At 39.6% G+C, this 26,962-nt stretch overlaps 2 protein-coding genes across 2 annotated transcripts in view; one reads left to right on the top strand and one right to left on the bottom strand.

Moving 5' to 3' along the window:
• Positions 1-25,526, bottom strand: part of LOC116409629 (olfactory receptor 10A7-like) — a gene marked incomplete at its 3' end in the record, with an annotated part of 44,043 nt that extends 18,517 nt beyond the window's left edge. The window contains exons 1-2 of the mRNA XM_031898358.1: positions 25,509-25,526; positions 24,642-24,689 (exon numbers count right to left, since the gene is read on the bottom strand). Coding sequence (XP_031754218.1) covers positions 24,642-24,689; positions 25,509-25,526 — 66 coding nt within the window. The remainder of the gene's footprint in view (positions 1-24,641; positions 24,690-25,508) is intronic.
• Positions 25,228-26,847, top strand: or6c70 (olfactory receptor family 6 subfamily C member 70). The gene has a single exon (XM_004913247.2). The coding sequence runs from the start codon at positions 25,846-25,848 to the stop codon at positions 26,845-26,847; it is 1,002 nt and encodes a 333-aa protein (XP_004913304.2). The 5' UTR covers positions 25,228-25,845.
• Positions 26,848-26,962: the final 115 nt, after the last annotated feature.

The raw sequence follows: 26,962 nt of genomic DNA, 5'->3' as shown, positions 1-26,962 counted from the left end.
GATACTGAGAATAAAAAAGAAATGTATTCATAAGATCCTAGATGCTGATGGATCAATTTATAGACCTAGAGTAGGAGCTTCATGACAACACACAGATGACATCCTGTTCCAAATTAAAATGTAAAGTGCAAGATAAGGATCTGCCTTACTAGACCACAGCTGCATCTCCAGGTTCTTCTGCCCCAATGGAACCCAGATGGTGCCTGCTTTCCAAGGGTGCATCAGAATTGAGGGAAATGCCCACAACAAGACAACCCAGGTGCATCTCCTGGTCTTAAAGGGAGCAAAGCACTTTATTATAACTGTTTGGTTATAAAGTTTTTTTGTACCCTAGAGTCGTGTGTTTATTTTCCTGATTACCTATTTTTACTTGTGGCTTAATCTTTGCCTAAGAACCTCTGCTGCCTGCCCTGATTTGTTTGACTATGCTTTTCCCTGACCACTGTCCTACTTGGCCCTCCGGCCTCTCTCCAGTGCTGACCTTTCTGTTCTTAACAAAACGACTTCATGGTGGAAACAGCTGGCACCGACTGAACCACAAAATAACGTGGTGCAGTAAAAACATATTTTTATTGAAAGAAAAAACATTTCAAACACAAAAAAAACCCTTACGCGTTTCATGCCTAAAACTGGGGCACTTAATCATAGGCTAAAAACTTCGAGAATTGATAGGTAAAACTATCAACTAACATGCAAAATTAATTATCCAATTACAAGACCTGGTTATTGTACCCTTTTTGTTTTTAACGTCAGGCAAGCCCCCAGTTAGTGTTAGTTGCTTGTGGGTCTTGATTCAGCTGGACGTGCAGTGTTACTGATGCCTGAGAATGAGGGCACTCCATTGCTTGTGCACCATTAACTAGGGAGATGCAAACTAGCTTTTTTGTTGGTAAATCAAAGCAAATTAGCCAAAGCCGGATTTGTTGTGACGGAACAAAGCCCCGGGCCTAGGGTGGCAAAAAATTTAGGGGCGGCATGTCACCCAAGCCACAATAAAACTTTGCTTACATACGGAGCAATGGGGACCAGCCACTCAGAAACTTCAGTGCATCCTCTCCCCACTATCCCACAACCTCATACTATCCTTTTGTAGCCTTTAGAGGCATTAGGTTTACTTACACCATTGCCAACTTTGCCGTCACCTTTTCCGCCTGTTCACCTCCTGGTAAGAGCAAGGCAGCTTTGTCATATGTCCATACGACAGATACATGTTTCTTGTCACAGCCCAGAGACAATGCCTGAGACAAAGTTAAAATACACTGCACCATGTAAGAGTTTGGCCCAATCCAACATCGAAGTCATGTCTGTGATACAGCCCAGCTTATGGGAGTCCCGGCACAAGACAGCTGGCACACAATGGAAATTTGAAGGAACAAAGTATTTTCAGGTTTGGAACCTACTACTCTGGGTGAAAAAGCTTTTCAGGTCTTCAGTGATGAAGGATCTGGGGGATTTTGTAGATAACAAGTTGTCTAATTCCAGGCAGTGTCATTCTGTGGCTACTAAAGCAAATAAAGTGCTGTCTTGTATAAAAAAGGGCATTGACTCAAGGGATGAAAACATAATTTTGCCCCTTTATAGGTCCCTGGTGTAAGGCCTCACCTTGAGTATGGGAGTCAGTAACAGTGAGTATGGGGGGCAGTTTTGGGCTCCAGTCCTTAAGAAGGATATTAATGAGCTGGAGAAAGTGCAGAGACTGCAACTAAACTGGTAAAGGGGATGGAAGGGTTAAACTATGAGGTGAGACTGTTGGGGTTGTTTTCTCTGGAAAAGAGGCGCTTGCGAGGGGACATGATTACTCTGTACAAGTACATTAGAGGGGATTATAGGCAGATGGGGGATGTTCTTTTTTCCCATAAAAACAATCAACGCACCAGAGGTCACCCCTTTAGATTAGAGGAACAGAGCTTCCATTGGAAGCAGCGTAGGGGGTTCCTCACGGTGAGGGCAGTGAGGGGGTTGGGGAATGCCCTTCCTAGTGATGGGGTAATGGCAGACTCTGTTAATGCCTATAAGAGGGGCCTGGATGAGTTCTTGAACAAGCAGAATATCCAAGGCTATTGTGATACTAATATCTACAGTTAGACTATATATACAACCAGTAATGCTATGTATGTGAGTGTATAGATTGGTAAGTATAGGTTGTGTGCTGGGTTTACTCGGATGGGTTGAACTTGATGGACAATGGTCTTTTTTCAACCCTATGTAACTATGTTACTATGTAACTATGCTTTGACAGCTATTACTGATTGGCCTGGGTCTGGCCCAGCCTTGTGTCACAAGATCCAAGAGACTGTGTGAGGGCCTACATTGGACCTTATTAAACTGCACAGAGAGGTGTGCCCACACAATGGTCCTCATTAGTTGATAGAACTACTGAAGATACATATGGACCTGTGGAAATGAGACATACAGTAGAAGCTGTACAGGTTTCAGTATTTGAAGTGACCGCAGTAGATGCAGGTTTTCTATTGTTTTGCATTTGTCATATCAGAGTAGCTGCACAAATGGTTAGTAAATGGTTGTGGGACATGACCCTGTAACACAATATTACTTGGGAAACTTGTTAAAGAAGGACGCACATTGCAGAGCTAGAATTCTTTACATAAATATTATAATATAAGAATATATATACATATAATGGAACAAAGATGATCATGTTTTGTAAAGATACCCAAAGATCCAATGACCTTTCTAATAGGGAAACCAATAAAAAAAGCTATCAGCTTCCTCACAAAAGCTGTTTATTCACATCCAGACCATAGCACGAATAACAATTGCTACAAAATGGAAAACTGCTGCAGCTACAGCAGAGGACCACTAAAGGCTTATAACTAATATGCCATTAGAAAGCTCAAGATAAAGTCAATACGTTCTTAGCAGTGTGGACATCCTATGAGCTTTTATCCCCCCAATACCTTCTATGGATATGTTTAACAATGTTATCATGGATTAGTTAACCAGTTTGACTGTTAGACCTCACTTACTGGGAATCTTCTGCCAGCATCACTGGGTTGGAGACACGTTCTAATAATAAGAAATACTTGGACCAGCTCACTAGTAGAAACATACTGTCTAGTTTGGTTAAGTTTTTCTTTTGTTTCTTTATCTACTTTCCTCTTCCATCATTTTTATCTCTAAGGGGAGCCAACTGCCTTACTATATACTTACGCCATGTGTTGTAAAATGTTCCTCCTCTTCTCATACCATCTCACATAATAGTATTTCATAAGGAATGTGTGTAAGCCTTTTCTGGAAATTTCTAAACTTAATAAAAAATGTTACAAAAGACTGCTCATGTTTATTATGGTAATACTTTCAAAAACCAAAAATGTTTCTTTCATTTTTTTTTTTTTCATAATTTTTCTTTAACTACTTATTAACCTGAGAACATAAATTCTAGATCTGAAGATAGAGTCATACATGTTTGGCACTGTATCTGCTGCAGAACTACAACCTAAAGCGTCTCACTGCCGGCTCAGTAAGTAGAGAAGGAGAAATGTATTTCTTCACCAAATGGAGGGAGAAAGAGAGTTGTCCAAAATTTTGCCCTTACTTCCCAAAACCTAGAGCTCCATTTGTAGAAGAAGCCTACTGGGTGAAAGACAAGTTCATACAGTATGTGACGAATGATAATACCCATGATAAACCTAAGTAACAATAATTTATTATTAGGAAATTACACATTTCAACACATTTCTGGGTGTATAAAGGTCTCCTAAAGAGATCACATGTGTTTAAGCAGTGCAACCTTAATGTCTTTGTTTCTCAGGCTGTATACTATTGGATTAAAAAATGGTGTTCCTACTGTGTATAGAAGGGACAGTATTTTATTGATATTAATGTTATGTCCCTTGGATGGTACCATATAAACTATTATCAGAATCCCATAGTACGTGCACACAACTATTAAATGGGAGCTGCAAGTGGAGAAGGCTTTGTGTCTTCCTTCAGTAGAGGAGATCCTGAGAATGGCAAGGCCAATGGAAACATAAGAAAAAATAATGAAGCAAAAAGGGAGAATTGTAAAAGGTATGATCAGAATAATTTGTGTTAGCTTCACAACTCCATAACCTGTACATAAACATTCAAGAAGAGGGGAAGAATCACAAAAATAGTGATCTATTATTAATGGGCCACAGAACTGAAAATTAATTATCAGAAGATTTATAGTCACACTCAATATAAGGGCTAAGCCCCAAGAACAAAGACTCATGTAGAGGCAAAGCCTGAAACCCATAATGGAGACATAATGAAGTGGGGAGCAGATGGCCAGATATCGGTCATAGGCCATGGCTGTGAGGAGATAAAATTCTGAAATTGCTGAAACACAATAGAAGTAAAACTGTGTGATACAACCAGTAGCAGATATTGTGCCCCCTCCATTCAGTAATAACCGCAAGAAATTTGGAGTAATACAGGTAGTGAGCAAAACATCAGACAGAGACAGCTGGGAGAGAAGGGCGTACATGGGAGATCTCAGGGCTGAGACTGTTATTACCAATATAATTATAAGAAGATTCCCAAATAATGTCAAAATATAAATCCAGAGAAATGGAACAAAGAGAAACTCATTGATTATCTGAGAGTTCTGAAATCCCAAGAGAAGGAAAGATATACCTGATGTCTGATTCACCTTATGCATTGCCTGGAACTATAAAATAAGATATAGAGTTGAGTCAGAGTGTGGACCCACTTCCACACTCTCTAATAACAAACTTATAGGAGTCCTCCACTCAAAAAGAATCCTGTAGGGTGAGCAGTGCCATTCAGCAAAGAGCAGCCATAACTCTATACTGCATGGATAAGGGAAGCCATTTGGCATTACAGAGATGGGGTTTTTATACCTTTGGAAAGGAACATAACAGCCATTCTGTAACTATCCCCTGGGCCGTGTATAACACAGACACTCACAGGGAGCTCCCTGGGGCACAACCAGAAGCTTGTTACTAATAACAATTAATTTAAATTAGTTTTAATGTTCAGAAGATATTTATATTGACTCGTAAAGCAAATGGCAGGAAATATTTTTGTGCCCCATCCCAACAAACACACTCAATATTATTTTCAAGTACCCACATGTAATGCGTTATTCTTAAGACATTTTTTATTCTGTATATTTTCTAAAAAACCAAAAAAAAACACCAAGTGAATTATAAAATTAAATAATAATTTGCTTGTTGTGTTTTCAATTTTCCTAAAGAATCAATATAAGCATTAAATATACAGATTAGTAACATCTTACTACTTGGTTGTATGAATTGTATTTTGGTATGTTAATAATACCAATAATAATAATAAGTTGGGTTAAAAATATAATGTTCAACCCTCCATATCTGAAAAAAAAAATCCTTCTTCCTCTCGAATTTGCCTCAAAGGGGAAAAAAAAATTCCTTCCTGACTTCAAATGGCCATCGGACCTGGATCAACCTGGATCCTAAGAGTTTTTTTTTCCATAACCCTCTATTTCCTCACCCAACCCCTTCTTGTACCTATCTAATGTATCTGACAACTGATTTAGGGAGAAAATTCCACAACTTCACAGCTCTCACTGGGAAATCCCTTTCCAAACATTTAGATCTTTAGATTTAGAAGAACCTCCCTTCTTCTAAATGGAGTGGGGGCCCTCGTGTCTGCTGGAAGTCCTACTGGTAAATAAAGCATTAGAGAGGTTATTATTTGACCCCTTTATATACCGTATTTTTTCCGTGCCAAAGTCGGGGGGTCGTCTTATACGCTGGGTACTTACCTTGCTTCCTGGCAGGGCCGCCATCAGGGGGGCACGGGGGGGGACAATCGTCCTGGGCCCTGCTTCCTCCGGCTCCGGTGGTGTCCTCTGCTATGTGCCGCAGCTCCCCGCTACTTCTGCACTTTTATAAGGTTGTGCCCGTTATTAAAGTGCAGAAGTAGTGGGGAGCTGCAGCACATAGCGGAATACACCACTGGAGCCGGAGCGGCAGGAGGCAGCTGGTGGGAGGGAAGGTGGGAACTGCAAGATGCTTTGGGGGGGCCCTGGGGGAAGCTGAAAGATGCTTTGGGGGGCCCTGGGGGAAGCTGAAAGATGCTTTAGGGGGGCCCTGGGGGAAGCTGAAGGATAAAAATACGGTATTTATTTTAATGAGCAAATCTGTCCTGTTTCAATTCAGCAAAAAAATGGCAAAACTGTGAAAAAAATTCACAAAATTGAGTAACTTGGTTTATTAATGTACAAAAACTGCAGGTTGTACAGCCGGGTGTCATGGTACAAGCACGTATGGTGGGTGTGAACAATTTGGTCATTTTACATTGTGTGAAAATGGGGGCAAAGGAAATTCCTTGTAGATTTTTTTTTATGTGTTGTACCATAAATAATGCCAGGCTGTTTATAATACGGGTTGGATTTTTATATGATGCTTGTATTGTAACAATGGTTTGTTTCTTCTTTCTGTATTTGTTTTTTTTCATAATTGAGACTTTCCATGCTTTACCAGTTTAAGTGTTTGATTTTGACTAAAGACCAAAACTGAACAGCATATTCTAGATGGGGCCTTACCAGCGCTCTGTAAAGGGGAAGAATAACCCCTCCTCCCGTGAATCTATACCCCTTTTAATACAGCTCAAAACCTTGTTTGCCCTTGCAGCTGCTGCCTGGCATTGCTTGCTACAGCCAAGTTTATTATCTACAAGGACTCCAAGCTCCTTCTCCATTATGGATTTGCCCAGTGCAGTCCCATTAAGGGTATACGGGGCTTGCATATTTTTACATCCCAGGTGCATGACCTTACATTTATCCACATTAAATCTCATCTGCCACTTAGCTGCCCAGATTGCCAGTTGGCCAAGATCCTGCTGCAGGGATGTCACATCCTGGATAGAATTGACTGGTCTGCAGAGTTTTGTGCCATCTGCAAACACTGATACATTACTTATAATACCCTCCCCTAAGTCATTTATGAACAAAAGACCCAATACAGAATCCTGAGGGACCCCAATAAGACCCTTACTCCAAGTAGAGAATGTATCAGTGACACTCACCCTCTGTACTCAATTCATACAATACATAAATTAGACTGTGTAGCCCCTATGGGCCTTAGTGACCAATTGGCCTTAAGTTGTTTATTAATGTAAAGTTGCCCATTATGATACATATTGATTTACTGGAGCAGCAATTAATAGCAATGGTTTTATCTTTTACTTTGCTCTTCCCCTGAGGTAGTTGTGATGGCAGGAACATTAGATCTCTTCGAAAAAGGAATTTTTAGAAAGTGAGAAAATACAAAGTTAACTTAGTACAAAGTTGATCCAAGGACTAGTCCAGTTGCCCTCTTGGGAGTCCGACACAAATAGTTTTCCTCTCTCTGAGGCAAATAGAAGAGGCTTCAGATGGAGTTTTTCACCTTTCTTTGAATCAACTAGTAGTTAGGCAGGTCTCTAAAGGTTGAACTTGTGTCTTTATTTCAGCCTTATCTACTATGCTGTGCTACTGAATGTCACAGGGGGAATGTTATCTGCAAATGGAAACCAAGTAACTATGGATTTTAATCACTCAATACTCTTTAGCGAGATAATACAGATACTGATTTGTGAAGATATCACAGTCTTAAAAATATCTAGTCCCTCCAGTTTTTATTGCTAATTTGATTTTTATGCTATTTCTGCTTATGTAAAATGATAATGAGCTATGTGATGTAATTTTGGCACCTCCTCTCACTTTCCCTTATTTATATCTAGTATAAAAAAATTTGAAGCAACTGGACTTGTTTAGTAATCATTGAAGACGTTTCAAATTTATTTATACTAGATATACCATGACCTGGATGAATGAAAATCTTCATAGACATTTTCCCTTATTTACATTGTTCACATGTGTATTGTCCTTGATAGAGGTTCTAATATGGGACTGAATTGTTGGAATCGCAACATGTTGCTCACAAGCCACTGGTTGGAGATCACTGTTTTAGATCTTCATTTTTGATGGCACCATTTGGCTCGCTGGCTGATGGGTCTTCATTTAAATAATGGTGGCCCCTTGGTGGGGAGATTTATGTTGCATGAGAAATCTATGAAGTAACCTGTGGTGGTTTGAGTGGGACCTTTGATACTAAGAATTAAAAAGAAATGTATTCATAAGATCCTCGATGCTGATGGATCTATTCTACAGTATATATAGACCTAGAGCAGGAGCTTCATGGCAACACACAGATGGTGTCCTAAATTAAATGTGCTCGTGGATAGTCCATCCAAGATGAACAGAGAGACATGAGTATGTGGTGTTGAGCTGGAAGACCATGGTTACTGGCAGTTTGTCTTTTACTGGATGTAGAGGAAAGGGAATGTAGTCACAGTGAGAAGTGGGGGTGATCTGGAAGACCAAAAGCCCCTTTGCCCTGGCACCCACAGATACATGTTTCTTGTCACAGCCCAGAGACAATGCCTGAGACAAAGTTAAAATACACTGCATCATTAATCTGCACAGAGAGGTGTGCCCACACAATGGTCCTGAGTAGTTGATAGAACTAATGAAGATACATATGGACCTGTGGAAAGTATATGAAGTGCCTGCAGCAGATGTTGACGTTATTTGTTTGAGGAGCCCCTGTCAGAAACATTTTTGTAAATGATCTTGTATATTATTTTAAATGTAAAGTTTTTTGATTCCTCGATTGGCCACAAAATTATATTGTGGAAAGTAGGAACATCTACATCCCTGCTAAAGAGGTACTTTAAATGGTATATCTGGCCTTACTGAGGAGGTCAAATAAATAAGGTCTAAAAATGAGATATAACATGTGACAATGAAATGACTTTAATGAATCAAGCCCAAGATTAAGACTCATTAAATTAAACCCCTAATTCATAATGGCAACATAAGAACATATCAGAGTAGATGCACAAATGGTTAGTAAATGGTTGTAGGACATGACCCTGTAACACAATATTACTTGGGAAACTTTACATAAGAATTATAATATGAAAAAAACAACAAATATAATGGAACAAAGATGATCATGTTTCGTAACGATATACCCAAAGGTTTAATGACCTTTCTAGTAGGGAAACCTATAAAAAACTGATTAATCATATCCTGACCATAGCACCAATAACAATTGCTACAGAATGGAAACCTGCTACAGCTACGTCATTTGAAAGCACAAAATAAAGTCAATACGTTCCTAGCAGTGTGGGCATTGTATAAGCTTTTAGCAAAACCTCTATGGATATGTTTAACAATGGTATCATGGATTAGTTCACCATTTTGACTGTTAGACCTCACTTACTGGGAATCTTCTGCCACCCACAGGCCATCATCAGCCTCACTGGGTTGGAGACACCTTCTAATAAGAAATACTTGGACCAGCTCACTAGTAGAAACATACTGTCTAGTTTGGTTGTTTTTCTATTTGTTTCTTTTATGTACTTAATAGTGATGAGTGAATCTGTAAGAGTTTACTCCAAGAGTAAGAGATAGGCCATAGTGATTTACGAATTTGTCGTGTTTTGCTTCGCCATAAAATTCGTGAAACGGCAAGAAAATTTGCGAAACGCATTTGTCGCGTGATTTTTTTGTCGCCCGCGGGGTTCTTTTTTGTCACCCGAATCATTTTTGTCACCACAGCTATTTTTTTTGCCGTCTGCGCTTTTTTTTAACGCGACCGTGCCCAATTTTGCCTTTTTGACACGCAACAAAAAGATCAGCGCAACAAATTTTCCAACTTTGAATTTTCACGGAAGTTTCACAAAACAATTTGCCAATGGCGAAATGCGCTGCGTATCCATGCCTGGTGAAAAAAATTGGCTCATCGCTAATAGGCTATAGAAAGATTCCAACAGGAACATGACTATGAGGACCTTGTAATCTGGGAGTAAGTAATATTATTGGTTGTAACCACATGGTGGCCCCTTAAACCATCTAAATTAGCTGGCCAAGACATAATCGGGCACAATGTTTTTTAATGGATGCCTGGAATCCTACTCCCTGCTGAATTAGTTGGTGCCCTAGAAACAGTTACAATAGAGTTTAGTACCAATGGACCATCGCTTAAATGGACAATGCTAACGAGGAAAGACACATACATATTTTCTATATACTGAAAACAAATTCTGTTTGTTACAAGCTACAAAGTATCCTCCTGAGGCCCTTCTCAGAGTCTTTATGTTATACGAGCCCCATGGGGCATTGGAGAGATTGGCAATAGATTCATTTCTAAGGGTATAAATACTTCTCCTCTGTACAGCTAATATATTTCCCTTATCTATGCAGTGTCTACTGATTGAATGAAGTTGAATACATTCTCCATGCTGCAATATTCTTCCGTATTCTGCAGTATTCTCTATTTGTTCATGTTTTAGCCCTACTCTTGGTTAAAGAGCTAACTTTCTATTTAAGGTGGCATTATTTTAAAATGATCACTGTTTCTCTATTTGCGATCATCTTCCACTGACAGATAGTGAGATCAATCTTACGCTGTTATCAGGAAATGTAATAGAACGAGAGTGATAATATTTCTAAATTTCCCTAACATTTGGCAAAATGTTGCAACCTCAATTCCACCTTGATGTTTCCAGGTAATGCTCAGGATGAATCAGACAACAGTTTCGTCGTTTCTGCTTTTGGGGTTTCAGAATACAGAGATAGTGAACACATTGCTCTTCGTTATCATTCTCTGGATTTATGTTATGAGTTTAGCAGGGAATTTTTTTCTTATTATATTAGTGGTAACCGTTCCAACCTTGAGATCTCCCATGTACGTCCTTCTCTCCCAGCTGTCTCTGGCTGATATCTTGCTCACTACCAGTGTTACTCCAACTTTGCTTTGGTTATTACTCAATGGAGGGGGCAAAATGCTTGTTTCTGCTTGTATCACACAGTTTTACTTCTGTTGTTCTTTAACCTCCATAGAGTGTCTTCTCCTGACTGTCATGTCCTACGACCGTTATTTGGCCATCTGCAATCCACTTCACTATGGGTCTGTTATGAATATTAAACTTTGTCTCTCCATGAGTCTTTGGTGTTGGGGTTCATCATTTCTGGTGGCTTTCGTTTTGGATCTTCTTATAAGTCATTTGCAGTTCTGTGGCCCATTTATATTAGACCATTATTTTTGTGATTTTTCTCCTCTTCTTGAGCTCTCTTGCTCAGGCATCAAAGTTGTGGAAGTAACAGATTTAATTTTGGCCACGCCAATTGTTGTTTTTGCTTTTTGCTTCATTATTTTTACCTACATTTCCATTGGCCTTGCCATTCTCAGGATCTCCTCAACCAATGGAAGACACAAAGCCTTCTCCACTTGCAGCTCCCATTTATTTGTTGTGTGCACTTACTATGGGTCATTGATAATAGTTTATATGGTACCATCCAAAGGACATACATTCAATATGAATAAGACACTGTCTCTTCTATACACAGTTGGAACCCCATTTTTAAACCCAGTTATATATAGTCTGAGAAACAAGGAGATTAAAGTTGCTCTACAGAAATGTATGATAAATCTCTGTATGACGTAGTCTCTCCTGATTGCGCACACCAACAATGATAGAATTCCATCGCTTTAGTTTGTAAAATATAAATGATATCTGGCTGGCATCCCCAGGAATTGCATTAGTTCTGTGCTGTTTTAGTAACCTGGATTGGGCCACTAGCCAGGGGTAAGTAGGGTTGCCACCTAGATGGTATTTTGCTGGCCTAGCTGGTAAATCACCAACAAATGTATCTTTAATGCACTTGTCAGCAATCTGTTATTACCCATAGTCCCATACCTGTCTCTCTCAGTTACACCCTCTATCAACCCCAATCCCCTCTACCATGACAGCCAACTATTCTTGATCCACTTGGCCCCTGGCTGCATGGAGCAGGATCAATTGCTAACAAAGTCCTATAGGGGCCCTTTTTAGAATAAAAGCCCATGGCCTCAAGCTAGTCCATATAGAATCAGATATGTTTCTGATGGGGGTCAACCTACTCCATATTATATTTTATGTGAAATGGCATCAAACTAGTCCAAAGTACCTATCTCTCTAATAGTAGTTTTATGAAGTGGGAAGGAAAGGTCTTCTTCTGACAGAATGTTGTATGCTACTATTCTTAAAGTTAATGCTAAAATTAGATATATTATTTTATAGATTTAGATTAATTATTTGATTACATAGGGAAAATATTGGTCAAAAATGGTTGATGTTAGGGGGTCAAAAAATTGGCGAGTCAGGTGGTGGGGTGAAAAATTAAGCATTTTCAATTTAATATGAAAAAAATCAGGTAGATACTTAGATTTCAGGTGCACAGATAATTTCCCTTCACAATGTACTCCAGCTAACAAAACAAAAATGGGGTAAGGAAGGGGTTTGTGTACTGGTACCAGAGGGACTAGTACTTCCTCTAAAGTCGGGAAGCAGAGTCCCTGTGAATGAGGAATAGTAAGAGCAGGTTGGTTCTTGTCATAGCTATTTCTAGTAAAGTGAGCCAGTTAGCAAGAGTAGCTTACTGGCTCCAACCAGGAGAGACAGCTGGAAGAATTCTCCTCTACAGGCTCTACTGCCTTAGTAAAGGGACCACAGTAGTGACAGAGAATTCAGTCATAGTCTTCTTCCTGATTCAAGTTGGCTGTAGGGATCCTGACCCTAAAGTATATAAGCCTACTCGACCCAGCTTGTCCTCCATAGTGGTGCATCATTTGATACTGCTGCATCTTGTGCCTTTTTATACCTGCCATTCCATCTGCATTTGTGAGTATTGACAATGAACTAGTTCTGTTTGAGTTTGCTGCAAAAGAACTTCTGGCTTCCCTTTTTTACATCATTATTGCATCATTCTGGCAGTGGGAGGTTTAGTTTAACAACACCCTCCAGAGTCCTATGTACCCCATACTCTAACCCAGGGATCCCCAACCTTTCTTACTTGTGATCCACAGTCAAATGTAGAAAGACACAAGCAACACAAGCACCATAAAAGTTCATGGAGGAGCCAAATAAGGGCTGTGATTGGCTATTAGGCAGCCTCTATGCACACTATCAGCTTACAGGGGCTTTATTTGGTAGTAAATCTTGTTTTTATTCAACCAAAACTTGCCCCTAAGTCAGGAATTCAAAAATAACTACCGGAGAGCCAAGGGGTTGGGGAGCAACATGTTACCCTTGAGTCACTGGTTGGGGATCAAAATAAATAAATATCTGTGAAACATGTGTGAGATGTTAGCGTGATACCTCTTTCCTCAATCCTAGAACAAGGCCCACCTGAGAGAGAGAGAGAGTCATGAGTAATGTATTCTCCACTGATAGTTGCAACTCATCAGGCCTGTGACAAATAGAGGGCAGTTAGCAGTAGAACGTACTCCATCTTCAAAATAGCATCACATCTGCATGAATATGTGTGCTAAAGGGCAACTAAAGAAAGAATATCTATTGGAGTTGTCAAAAGGCCAAGCGTAGGGTGTTCCTCACAGTGAGGACTATGGAATGCCCTGCCGGGGGATGTTGGGTAGGGGGTTCCTCACGGTGAGGGCAGTGAGGAGGTTGGGGGTTCCTTACAGTGAGGGCAGTGAGGAGGTTGGGGAATACCTGCTGGGTTGATGTTGTGATGGCAGAAAGACACAGGGAGGGACTTGTGCGAGGTTTTAGCTGCTAATGCTTTCTGTGAGTAAGTGAAGAGACAGTTCAGCCCTGCCTCTGAAGATAAAGTTTTTTTTCTGAATCAATTTACATTGCAATGAAGGGGAACTATTATACTAAAGATTAGTATGACACAATGTGCTTCCTTAAAATGGGCCGTGGCCCAAGCAGAATTTTTTTAGCAACATTGATTGTCATGGACTACTGCCTTACAGAATATTAGTGAAGGAATCTCTAGTGAGGAATGTCTTCTGTAACAAGCCTCCAGGGCCTTTCCTTGAGTCTTTGTTATACAAACCCCTTGTGACATTAGGCTTACTTGTAAAGGTATAAAAACCATCAAATCTGTACAGCTTATTCCATTATCCCTATTAATTGAGTGGTGTTAAAAATATTTCTTGTTCTACAAGATTCTTCATTTTGCCATTATCGTTTTGTCGTTAGTCCCAATCTTATAGATACACTAGTCCCAGGTACAGTATATCCAGCCACCATTACAGTAAATGGGTCACTGGCTTTCATTTAATGGTAAATGACCTTCTAATGAGCCTTTCGGTCTGTTGCATTGACTTCATGTGTACCACATATCACAGTTGGGGGATATAATATGGCTAATATCAAATAGGAAAATATCCATAACCTCTTGCAACAAGTTCAGTTCCTGGTGGTTCCAGATAAACTGGCAGTGGAATGCTCAAATTCTTACTTCTTTAGGAGAAAGACTATCCCCATGGTTTGAGGACCTCTGAAGGGATGTGCAGGAAAGTTCTTCATTACGCTGCTGTGAATCCAACAACTAATTTATGGGCAAGATGACCAAGATGACATCTTGTATACAGGATGGGTCTTTTATAACTACATTTGGAAGATATATTTTACAATAAGCAAAGAATATGAAATGCAAGAACTTGTAATGTCTCACAGAAACGTTTTGCACCATTAATGAGAAAAGGGAAGAGATTATCCAGAGTGAGAGTCATAATGTGTCTCATGTAAATTTGTGTGATATTCCACGACAGACAGAGGCAAAGGTTGACAATTACACTCTATAACAGGAGTCCCCAACGTTTTTTACCTGTGAGCTATATTCAATTGTAAAGGGAGTTGGGGAGCAACACAAGCATGGAAAAAGTTCCTGGGGGTGCCAAATAAAGGCGTGATTGGCTATTTGGTAGCCCCTATTTGGACTGGCAGCCTCTGTTTAGCAGTACATCTGGTTTTATGCAACCACAACTTGCCTCCAAGCCAGAAATTCAAAAAAGATCACCTGCTTTGAAGCCACTGGGAGCAACATCCAAGGGGTTGGGGAGCAACATGTTGCCCCGGAGCCACTGGTTGGGGATCTCTGCCCTATCCTTATGTCTCTAGTTAATGCTCGGGATGAATCAAACAACAGTTACATCATTTTTGCTTCTGGGGTTTCAAAATATTCAGACAACGAACACATTGCTCTTTGTTATCATTTTCTGGATTTATACTTTCACATTAGCAGGGAATTTTCTCCTTATTATATTAGTGGTTACAGTTCCAGCTCTGAGATCTCCCATGTACGTCCTTCTCTCCCAGCTGTCTCTCTCTGATATATTGCTCACTACCAATATTACTCCAAATTTGCTCAGGTTGTTATTAAATGGAGGGGGTGAAATGCTTGTTACTGACTGCCTCACACAGTTCTTCTTCTATTGTGTTTCAACCTCCATAGAGTGTCTCCTCCTCACCGCCATGTCCTATGACCGGTATCTGGCCATCTGCCATCCACTTCGCTATTACTCCATAATGGATTTCAAACTTTGTCTCTCCATGAGTTTTTGGTCTTGGGGTTTATCATTTCTGGTGGCTTTAGTTTTGGAACTTCTTATAGGTCATTTGCAGTTCTGTGGCCCATTTATATTAGACCATTATTTTTGTGATTTTTCACCTCTTCTTGAGCTTTCATGCTCGGACATCAAAGATGCAGAAGTAACAGATGTTATTTTGGCCGTGCCTTTTGTTGTTTTTCCTTTTTGCTTCATCATTTTTACCTACATTTCTATTGCTCTTGCCATTTCCAGGATCTCCTCAACCAATGGAAGACACAAAGCCTTCTCCACTTGCAGCTCCCATTTAATAGTTGTGTGCACCTACTATGGGTCACTGATAATAGTTTATATGGTACCATCCAAGGGACATACATTTAATATGAATAAGATACTCTCTCTTCTATACACAGTTGGAACACCCTTTCTCAATCCAGTTATATACAGCCTGAGAAACAATGGGATTAAAGTTACCCTGCAGAAATGTATCACAAATCTCCATACAAGGCTTTGTCACCCTTTATTTAAGATCACAAATAATCATGATTTTTTGGGTCAATTTTCATTACGGTTGTGAGTTCCATCTTTAGTCATTGTAATTGTTAACCTTTATTTATATAATGCCACCATGTCATTCAGCACTTGGAGAAAGTTCATCATTCATCAGACCAGTTCCTGGTCCAATGGAGCTTACACTCTAAGGTACCTATCATATTTATCCACTAGGGTCAAATAAATCAGGAGCCAAGAAAACCCAGAGAAAGTCCAACCATCATCTTATTTATTTATCAGTTCCTTTCTTTTAATACGCTTCTCCTAAAATTATATGGTTTTGGATAAAATGCTAAAAACCAAAGTCAGGTTCCTTCAGCCCTGGTTGAAAGTCAAGAAGTACATTTCTCCTTTTGTATGAACTGAATTGTCAGTGGGGTTATAAAAAAGACTCTCAAACTAAATATTAAGGTTAATATGAATGTATCAATACATGTTATGGCAAAAAGTATGTGGCCACCTGTCTGACCATCATCTTTTTTTAAAGGCAAGGGTAGTAATATGAAATTGGTTGCCAATTTGCTGCCAAAACAGTCTTTGCCCTCTATCTGCAACATGACTGAATAAGATTTGCTTCGATTCATAAACAAAATGTGTGATTAGAATTAGTCTGTTATGATTCATTATTCATGTACCCCAATGTGTCTCAGTGTGATATGGACGTTATATTGTAAGATCCAGTGGGGCAGGGACTGATATAAATGATATATAATATCCCTGGGCCTGTATGGAGCTGGGCACAACCACTGTGGGCAATCTGTGCCAGATAGCAGAACTCACCAGACACTTGGAATCCACAAATTTTCTTTATTTGTCATGGGTGAACAAATGTTGGACCAGATGAACAAATGCTAGAGATCAAAAAGGAATATTTTCCATCTTAACTTCTGGAGTTGCTCCTCACACATGGAAGGCAGAAAGATAAAAAGGATGATGGGAGGAACTGATGCCACATATAAGTGTAACCCTTTTTTGGCACCCTTCTGCAGAAATTTGGATTACACTCACTTCTCTGGGCTGTGCTTATTTCAGAAAGGCTGAATTCTGTGCCACCACCTAGTGGCAGTGAGGAGCACACCTCAGGGGAATTCCACTAGGAATTATATCACACACAGTTTTGCAGCAAAGATAAACTTTATATGAAAAGATAAAATAAGCAATAGCTGTTAAATGCAACAAAGTTTAAACCCTACACTGGGGAACCCATGTGGTATATCATGAAAATTTCAAAACTAAAACTGCAGTCCCCAAGTGACCAACTGTGATAAGTTTGGGGATCCTGGTGTTAATACTGTGAGAATAAATCTGATTGGCTGTTGGTGGCTCCACCCACTTTTTCTAACCTTGAACCACAGTTACCTGGTGCCTAACTCTGCAAAGTTTGGGGATCCCAGCATATTACTGTGAAAATGGCAGCAGGTTGGATTTCCTCCAAGTCAATAGGTAAAATCTGATTGGCTGTTCACAGCTCCACCTACTTTTGGGCATCCAACAATTGTCATATTTTCATTCAGGCTGAGCCCATGACTATGTGATTCAAGTTTGGGGAGTGTAGCCACAAAGCTGTAAGATTGGCAGCAGTTTCAATTTCCTATTAAAGTCAATGGGTGAAATTTGATTGGCTGGTGTTGGCCCCTCCCACTTTGGGCCATCAAATGCTGCTGTTTCATTTGGGGTGTAGCTTCAAAGCTGTAAGTGATTAAATATGGCATGAAAGGGGCCCAAAACATGTTGTGTATGGCATAAAAATAAAATTACTTTTTTTGTAGAAATTTTGCATTTTGTCTCGTGCTCCCCCATATATATTTTTTTATTGGACAAAGCTGTAAGCTTGGCAGCAGTTTGAAAATCTTCCCTGTTAAAGTCAATGGGAAAAATGGGGGGTTCGGAGCGGCGCCACAAAAAGACGGGGGGCGGGATCGCTTAGATACACACAAGCAACCTGCTCCGCTATAGGGCGAAGAAGTGTGGGGAGTTTGGGTGTTGTACCCCTAAAACTGTAGGAGGATTAGCGTTTAGATAATGGGGGGCACTAAGAATAAAAAGAAGAAGAAAAAGCGGAAAAATCAGCCAAACTTGAAGAACAGTCTTTTGGGGTTTTTCAACCAACATAATTAATCCACAGCAAATGCAGTTTAAGGGGCAGTTTTTACTAAAACTCTATAAATTCTCTTTTTTTTTAAAATTTTCAAATTAGACCAAACTCTTTCCCCAAATATCTAAGTTACTAAAAAAAAGTTGCAAGGAAAGTCGAAAAAAACTCACCTTTTTTAAATTGTCACTGTGAAAATCCCAAACTGATCAAGCTGTCACTGGAACAATTTGAAAAAGTCAATTTTTCAGATAAAACCCGGAGAAATCTCTAAAGTTTTGAGACAAAAGAAAAAACTTCAAGAAAAGGGAATGGACCTTTGCCATTGACTTATGCATGAACTCAGCAAATGTAATCTGGTGAATTGTCGAATTTGGATTTTTAGCCATTTGAACGCAAAGTAAATCTCAGAAAAGTGGCAGAATTTTTTCTCTACAACTTTTTCGACGAAATATCTGAATTGAGTTTAAAATAAATAATCAATGGTTAGTAAATGAGCCCCTGTGTCTTAACGGAGGGATCAGAAAAAAAAGTTCTGAAAAGTAACAATAACAATAAAACTGGAGTCTCACAGAGCAATAGGGTTGGGCTGCCGGGGTCAGTGACCCCCATTCAAAAGCTGCAAAGAGTTTGAAGAACACTTTAATAAGCCCCTCTAATAAACACTTAGCTTCCCAAATGTTCCCTACTAAATTGACATGAAATAAACCCAATAGGGCTGTTCTGCCCCAATAAGGGGTAATTATATCTTAGTTGGGATCAAGTACAGGTACTGTTTTATTATTAAAGAGAAAAGAGAATCATTTAACCATTAAATAAACCCAATAGGGCTGTTCTGCCCCCAATAAGGGGTAATTATATCTTAGTTGGGATCAAGTACAGGTACTGTTTTATTATTACAGAGAAAAGGGAATCATTTAACCATTAAATAAACCCAATAGGGCTGTTCTGCCCCCAATAAGGGGTAATTATATCTTAGTTGGGATCAAGTACAGGTACTGTTTTATTATTACAGAGACAAGGGAATCATTTAACCATGAAATAAACCCAATAGGGCTGTTCTGCCCCAATAAGGGGTAATTATATCTTAGTTGGGATCAAGTACAGGTACTGTTTTATTATTACAGAGAAAAGAGAATCATTTAACCATTAAATAAACCCAATAGGGCTGTTCTGCCCCCAATAAGGGGTAATTATATCTTAGTTGGGATCAAGTACAGGTATTGTTTTATTATTACAGAGACAAGGGAATCATTTAACCATTAAATAAACCCAATAGGACTGTTCTGCCCCCAATAAGGGGTAATTATATCTTAGTTGGGATCAAGTACAGGTACTGTTTTATTATTACAGAGAAAAGGGAATCATTTAACCATGAAATAAACCCAATAGGGCTGTTCTGCCCCCAATAAGGGGTAATTATATCTTAGTTGGGATCAAGTACAGGTACTGTTTTATTATTACAGAGAAAAGGGAATCATTTAACCATTAAATAAACCCAATAGGGCTGTTCTGCCCCCAATAAGGGGTAATTATATCTTAGTTGGGATCAAGTACAGGTACTGTTTTATTATTACAGAGAAAAGGGAATCATTTAACCATTAAATAAACCCAATAGGGCTGTTCTGCCCCAATAAGGGGTAATTATATCTTAATTGGGACCAAGAACAAGGTACAGTTTTACTATTACAGATAAAAAGGAAACCATTTTTAAAAATGTGAATTATTTGATCAAAATGGAGTCTATGGGAGATGACCTTTCCGTAATTTGGAACTTTCTGGATAATGGGTTTTCTGGATAAGGGGTCCGATACCTGTACTAATAAACAAAAGCAGCGATCACGTTGCCACTACACAATCCACAGGTTCTAAGGGCAGTGGCCAAAGCACAGTTTTTGCAGCCATGTTGGTTCTTATGGACAATAGCTCTTGTTTGACATAATATCAATGGATGAGTCTCTAGTGAGCAGAGAAGCATTCCTCCGTTTCCATTTTGAGTCAAGGGAAATATTTTTAGAGCCATGAAAACAGTTTTTGTATAACAAGCTTAATTGTTTCCTCCAGGGGCCTTTTATAGATTCATTTCTAAAGATATAAAAACCTCACCTGTGAAGCAAATATGATTCCCATATCCAGAGTATACATGTCTACATGTCTATGTCTACAGCTGCTTTTTGCTTGAGTGGAGTCAAAAACAATTCATTTTCTTCACTATATCATAAATAGTTCTGGTATTGTCATTAGATCTTCAGTCTTCAGTCATGTTCATCCAGGTTAAATGGTAGCTTTCTATTTAAGGTGGTATTACTTTATATGGACATTCTCTGCCGATTGCAATGGATATAAAAGAAGTCTTTCTTATAAAGAGTAACTGATCTTCCTAAGCATCTTGTGAGACTACTGCACCAAACACATGTCTACTATGTAATACAATATGATATAAGATCAGAGTAAGACATTTTTCAGCTTGAACAAGAGCGTTTCCATCTCCATATTCCAGCATCCTTGTAGAGGGGTGCAGAACAATTCTTTATTCCGCAGCTGTAAAGCCAACAACAAAGTTCTCAGTAAGAGCTGGAGGTGGAATGCCTCTATTGAGAGGGAAAAGGAAATAATTCCAGTGATACCAGGAATCCTGAAGAGACGAGCAGAAATATTCTATAAGGTGCAACTGTGGAGCCAACAAGTGGTTTTGCGAGCAAGCTGACCTTTTTTTATGCAGGATGTGCCTAGATCCAATGGCATGTAGCCACCATCATTTATAGCCATACAGTATCTAGCAGATTACATATAAGACTTTACAAAAATATAAGAGGTACCTCATATCAACCTGTATATTTATTTTTCACATGAACAATTTGATATAATTTATAAGAAGAGTCATGATATACGTCACCTAAATTTCCCTAACATTATGCACAGCCAGATTCTCACAACTTAAGGTAAAGCACAGGATGAATCAAACAGTTACTTCCTTTCTGCTGTTGGGGTTCCAGAATAATCAGTCAGTCAACACATTGCTCTTTGGTATCATTCTCTGGATATATTTGTTGACATTAGCAGGGAATTTCCTTCTTATAATACTAGTTGTGAAGGTTCCAGCCCTGAGATCTCCCATGTACGTCCTTCTCTCCCAGCTGTCTCTCTCTGATATTTTGCTCACTACCAGTATTACTCCAAATTTGCTCTGGTTATTATCAAGTGGAGAGGCCAGAATACCTGTTACTGACTGCCTCGCACAGTTCTTCTTTTATGCTGTTTCCACATCTGTAGAGTGCCTTCTCCTCACTGCCATGTCCTATGACCGGTATCTGGCCATCTGTAATCCACTCCGATATGGTTCTATTATGAACATTAGGCTTTGTCTCTCCATGACACTCAGGTGTTGGGGTTCATCTCTTATGGTGGCTTTTGTTTTAGATCTTCTCATTAGTACATTGCAGTTCTGTGGCCCATTTATAGTAGATCATTATTTTTGTGATTTTTCACCTCTTCTTGAGCTTTCTTGCTCAGACAGCGACATGGTGAAGCTGACGGATCTTATTTTGGCCATACCTTTTGTTGTTTTACCCTTTTGTTACATCATTTTTACTTACATTTCCATTGGTTTTGCCATTGCCAGGATCTCCTCTGCCAATAGAAGGCATAAAGCCTTCTCCACTTGCAGCTCCCATTTAATAGTTGTGTGCACTTACTATGGGACTATCATAACCCTTTATATGGTACCGTCCAAGGGCCATACATTCAATATGAATAAGACGCTCTCTCTTCTATACACAGTTGGAACCCCATTTTTTAATCCAATTATATACAGCCTGAGAAACAAAGAGATTCAAGTTTCCCTACAGAAATCTATAAAATGCTGACATGACACATTGTTCTTTAGTGAGAAAGTTTATCATTGATATCAGTTTACTTATAAGCTTACAATCTAAGGTACCTCCAGTATGGTTAAATAATGAATACGATGAATATCATACCTTGTTCCAAGAGATGGGCAACGTCTTATTGTGCTGCCATTATTTAAAAAGGGATCATCAGTGGTAGGAAAGCTTTTGGAAGGGGTAATAAGGGATAGGGTACTTGGATACACTGAAAATCACAATACTATGAGTTTATGTGGTTTTATGTATATTAGATCTTGTCAGACAAATGTAATTGCCTTCTATGAGGAGGTGAGCAGATACCTAGACATTTTGGAATGGCAGTGGATGTGATCTACTTCGATTTTGCTAAAGCATTTGATACAGTACCACACAGAAGATTAATGATTACATTAAGAAAACTGGAACATACTACAGGTATGGGATCTCTTACCTGGAAATCTGTTATCCAGAAAGCTACAAATTATGAAAAGGCCATCATCACACAAAGCCCATTATAAAATTTTTTTTTTACATTTTTCAAAATTATTTTCTTTTTTCCTGTAATAATAAGAGAGTATCTTGTATTTGATTCCAACTGAGACATCATTAACCCATATTGGTGGCAAAACAGTCCTACTGAGTTTATTTATTGTTAAATTTAATTTTTAGTAGACTTAAGGTAGGACTCCTTATCTGGAAAGCCCCAGGTCCCAAGCATTCTGGATTACAGGTCCCATCCATACCTGTATTTGTCATTTCTAATTAAACCAGGATCGGTTGTGGAATACTGCAGGTTTCTGTCCTTGGCTCTTTATTTTATAATATGTTTTAGTGACCTGTAGGTGGGCATTGTAAGTACCATTTCCATTTTTGTTGATGATACTAAATTGTGCAAAACTAGAAGTTCCATGCAGGTTGTTGCTACTTTGCAGAGAGATTTAGCTAAACTGGAGAACCAAAGACCACCCCTTTAGCCTTGAGGAACTGAACTTCCATTTAAAGCAGCGAAAATGGTTCTTCATGGTGGGGGGCAGTAAGGTAATGTATATAGGTAGGTAGGTAGGTGTAGGTATAGTATAGACCCTACCTCCTTGTTTGGGCAGGGCAATACCCCATCTGTACTGACATGGAAGAAATGGATGTGGTCTTTAGAAAGTTGGAAGGAAAGAGGATTTCACCATCCCTGAGGAAGCCGGTGGTTTCTTTGTGGTCATGGATGACAAAAAAATCATCAAGTGAGGGAATCACAAGATTTTTAGACTTGCTGGGTTGGGGGAGATGGTGCTGAGGAACCTGAGGCAGGAAACCCAGGAAGATGAAGGAGTAGCTAATGTGAGGGCTAGTTCCTATGATAGCTCATCACAAGACTGATATAGGATTAGACAAGTTAGCAGAGTAGCTCTTGTTGTATGGTGTAGATATATGTATATAGTATAGTAAATATACTGTACATTCCACTATTTAGCACAGCCAGGAAAATGGAGATTTATACCAATTTATTTCGATTGTCCAGCCCAGAGACAGCAAATAATACAAAGGTCTTTTAAAGGTCTTTCAAAATGTGCCCACAGGAATAAGTGTATAGAGAATAACCTTCAGAAGACTTCTCCCTGGCCTTCCATCCAATCTTTGCACACTCATTCTCAGTGTGTCTCTCTACTTTACTATAAAAACTTCTCAATCATCTCCAGATGGCTTCCCAGGATATCTTGGTGTTGGTCACCCACCACATCACAGATTTTCTTCAGAGCATTCCAAAACCAACTTATCAAATGTTGTTAATACCATACACTTGCATGAATGCATTCATAGTCCCCATAAATATTCCTACAGCTCTGGGCTTGACCTAGGTTTTAGTATCCTTGGCATCACCCACCAGAGTTATAGGCTAAAGCAGAAAGGCTCAGGAATATAAACATAGCACCTGTCCCTACCCTTACCCTAACTTTAACATCATTTAGACATGCAAGTTATGGAGCACCGGTTGAGTCCCAACTGTTATAGTATGTCCTATTCCCAACAACATTGGAACTTGTCTTCATTATTTATTCTATATAGTTATTTGCTTTCTTCTTCTGCCTCTTTCTAGCTTTCAAATGGGGGGTCACTGACCCTGGCAGCCAAAAAAACTATTGCTCTTTGAGCTAAACATTTTATTACTAATTTTTATTATTTATATTCCTATTCAGTTCCAGTACTATACTTATTCCAGTCTCACTCAAACCTCTGCCTGGTTGCTAGGAAAAATTAGTCCCTACCAACCAGATAGCTGCAGAAATAACAAACAGAAAAGCTGCTGAATAAATAACCTGATAACTAAAAAAACCCCATAAAAATTTAAAAAATGAAGCAAGCGCTCTTGCATCCCTGGTCCTTCTAATGACCCCTTCCGTGTTCATAAGCAAACCAGTGTTCCATTGTCATTGTCCCACACAGCCATGTTGGTTGTTGGAGAGAAATAGTTCTTGTTTTAAGGAATATCAGTAAATGAATCTTTATTGGGCAAAGGCACATTCATCCATTTGCCCAAGAAGACAAGGCAATTATCTTTTGAGCCACGTTACAGTTACTTTTGTCTGAAAAGCTTAATTGTATCCTTTAGGGGCCTTTTATAGGCCACTGAAAAAGTTGGTAGCTACATTTGTCAAGGGCCACAGCAAAAGCAGGCAGCAGGGCCGGAACTAGGGGTAGGCAGAAGAGGCAGCTGTGTAGGGCGCAATGATTGGGGGGCGCCAGGCAACCTCTCCTGCCTACCTCTAGTCTGCGATCCGCACATCGCCCCGCTCCGCTCTCAAACTGTGCCTGCGCACCAAACAAGACGGGGGGGGGGGTGCGCAATACTCAAACTGCGCATGCGCGCCAAACAAAATGGGGGGGGGTGCTCGACTCTCAAACTGCCCATGCGCGCCAAAACCAAAAGGGGGGGTGCATGTGCGGTGCAGGGGCGAGGTAGCCTAGGGCGCCCGGTTGGCTCAGCCCGTCCCTGGCAGGCAGTCATATGTGCCAAGGGCCACAGCAAAGGCTATAGGCCACAAGCAGCAAAGCCCACAGCAAAGACCAGAGGCCACAAGTGCCCAGGGCCAAAGATTCCCGCAAAAACACCATAGCAAAGGCCAGCAGCCATGCAAGCTAAGGCCAAAACAAAGGCCAACAATCAGGTGAGCCAAAGGCCAAACCAAAGGCCAGTCATCCCCAGAGCTAAAGGGCAAACCAGAGTTCCATTATCATTGGCCCTTGCAGCCATGTTGGCTGTTGCAAAAATAGTTCTAGTTTTAAAAAATATTAGTAAATGAATCTTTAATGAGCAGAGGCACATTCATCCATTTGCTCGAGAAGTCAAGGTAATTATCTTTTGAACCAAGTTACAGTCTAACAAGCTTAATTGTGTCTTCTGGGGCCTTTCATTGGTTACAGTCTAAGGATATAAAAACCTCACCTCTGTAAAGCAAATATAAGTCCCATAATAACACAGAGTATACGAATGTCTTCTTCTGATTAAGTGTTGGAGAAACAGCCCCTTCTTCTGGTCATTGGCCCTTCAGTTGTATTTATCTAGCTTAAAAGGTAAATGTGAGGTGGTATTACTTTTAAATTAACTCTATATATTCAATAATCACTCACCCTGCCACATAAATCCATCTCGAATGCATTGTCTCCAACCAGCATTGCAATAATGGAAAGAACCGGTGGGTACCTTGTGATATACAGCAGTATGGCTATGATCAGAGTCAGGAAATCTTGTACAAGTGCTTTTTCTTCTTTGAACCATCTGAGCTGAAAGTGGAATGCTTCTACTTATTGAGAGTGAAAAATAAATAATTCAATGATGCAAGTTCTTTATTTGAAGCCCCAACAACCAGGTTATGGGCCAGATGAACAAGCTGACCTTCTGCATTCAGGATGTCCCTAGATACAATGACACATTGTGACCATTATATAAAGCCATTGCCCGTAGGCAATGCTCAGGATGAATCAAACAGTTCCATCATTTCTGCTTTCGGGCTTTCAGAATATTCAGGCGGTGAACACATTGCTCTTTGTGGTCATTCTTTGCATTTATATTTTGACATTAGTTGGAAATGTTCTCCTTATTATATTAGTGGTAAAGGTTCCAGCCCTAAGATCTCCCATGTACGTCCTTCTCTCCCAGCTGTCTCTGGCTGATATCTTGATGACTACCAATATTACTCCAAATTTGTTATGGTTATTATTAAGAGGAGGAGGCAAAGTACTTGTTACTGACTGCCTCGCACAGTTTTTTCTCTTTGGTGTTTCCACGTCCATAGAGTGTTTTCTCCTCACCGCCATGTCCTACGACCGTTATCTGGCCATCTGCAATCCTCTTCGCTATAGCTCTATTATGGATTTCAGAGTTTGTCTGAACATGAGTCTTTGGTGTTGGGGTTTATCTTTTATGGTGGCTTTAGTTTTAGATCTTCTCATGAGTCATTTGGAGTTCTGTGGGCCATTTTTATTAGACCATTACTTTTGTGATTTTTCTCCGGTTCTTAAACTTTCTTGCTCAGACATCAAGGTTTTGGAACTCACAGACATTATTTTTACTATACCTGTCATTCTTTTACCCTTTTGCTTCATAATATTTACTTACGTTGCCATTGGCCTTGCCATTCTCAGGATCTCCTCTACTGAAGGAAGACACAAAGCCTTCTCCACTTGCAGCTCCCATTTAATTGTTGTCTGCACATTCTATGGGACACTAATAACAGTTTATCTGGTACCATCCAAGGATCATACATTCAATATTAATAAGACACTGTCTCTCCTATACACAGTCGCAACACCATTTTTAAATCCAGTTATATACAGCCTGAGAAACAAAGAGATCAAAGTTGCTCTACACAAATGCATGTCATCCCTCTTTATGAGGCTTTTTCACTCTTTACATGAATGTACCAACAATAGCAGTCGTTTGAGAAAAACATTATTGCGGTTTTCTTAGCTTACTTATGAACACCAGTAATTATTATTAACTTTTATTTATATAATGCTGACATGTCACACAGCGCTTTAGAGAGGAAGCGAACATTCACATCAGTCCCTGGCTCAATGGAGCT

Source organism: Xenopus tropicalis, chromosome 3 (genome assembly GCF_000004195.4).
Source record: "Xenopus tropicalis strain Nigerian chromosome 3, UCB_Xtro_10.0, whole genome shotgun sequence".
NCBI lineage: Eukaryota > Metazoa > Chordata > Amphibia > Anura > Pipidae > Xenopus > Xenopus tropicalis.
This window is presented reverse-complemented; position numbering and strand designations above follow the sequence as displayed.

Bases quoted from the DNA above. Each gene is read 5' to 3' on its own strand.
- or6c70 (XM_004913247.2), top strand. From the start codon at position 25,846: ATGCTCAGGATGAATCAAACAGTTCCATCATTTCTGCTTTCGGGCTTT.